Source organism: Penaeus monodon, chromosome 15, assembly GCF_015228065.2.
Source record: "Penaeus monodon isolate SGIC_2016 chromosome 15, NSTDA_Pmon_1, whole genome shotgun sequence".
In the NCBI taxonomy this organism is placed as follows: Eukaryota; Metazoa; Arthropoda; class Malacostraca; order Decapoda; family Penaeidae; genus Penaeus; species Penaeus monodon.
Genome location: NC_051400.1, coordinates 23,678,487 through 23,678,944, shown reverse-complemented (window position 1 = coordinate 23,678,944; position 458 = coordinate 23,678,487). Strand labels below are relative to the sequence as shown.

At 34.1% G+C, this 458-nt stretch overlaps 2 protein-coding genes across 2 annotated transcripts in view; one reads left to right on the top strand and one right to left on the bottom strand.

The window, feature by feature from the left end:
- LOC119581816 (procollagen-lysine,2-oxoglutarate 5-dioxygenase 1-like) overlaps positions 1-458 on the top strand; it is a 123,695-nt gene that overhangs the window by 13,200 nt on the left and 110,037 nt on the right. The window lies entirely within an intron of this gene.
- The window catches only part of LOC119581818 (immunoglobulin domain-containing protein oig-4-like), a 6,607-nt gene continuing 6,149 nt past the window's right edge, over positions 1-458 (bottom strand). The window contains exon 4 of the mRNA XM_037929949.1: positions 1-301. Coding sequence (XP_037785877.1) covers positions 146-301 — 156 coding nt within the window. The 3' untranslated portion in view covers positions 1-145. The remainder of the gene's footprint in view (positions 302-458) is intronic.

Below are 458 nucleotides of genomic sequence, written 5' to 3'. Positions count from 1 at the left end.
CGTTCTAAATTTCTAATAATTACCTTTGTTTATTTACTTTGCTTAACAACAAGTATATCTATCAGATATTGAAAATATTGCTTATCAGTCCTAAAAAGTTCTTAGAATTCACATCCCTTTTAGTATATATATTGTAGTCACTTCTCTACTGATTGTTTGCAATGTAAGTTGTTCTGAATGCCTTGATATCAACTGCATACTTGTTATTAGCGTGACACTCATAGATGCCTGCGTCTGCTTGTGTGGCTGGGTCGATTTCCATCTTGCTCTTCATTTGGTTTCCTGTCTTCCATTCATGCAGCTGCATGGGCAGAGTAGGAGAAGAATGAAAAGAGTTCATTATCTGTCTATTGATTACAGTATTTTTATTTTATTTTGATTAGCTGAAGTATGCTTGCCAAATGATGTTTGTTCCAAACCTTATTGTGAATTTTTCTCCAATACCAATACCCACACTT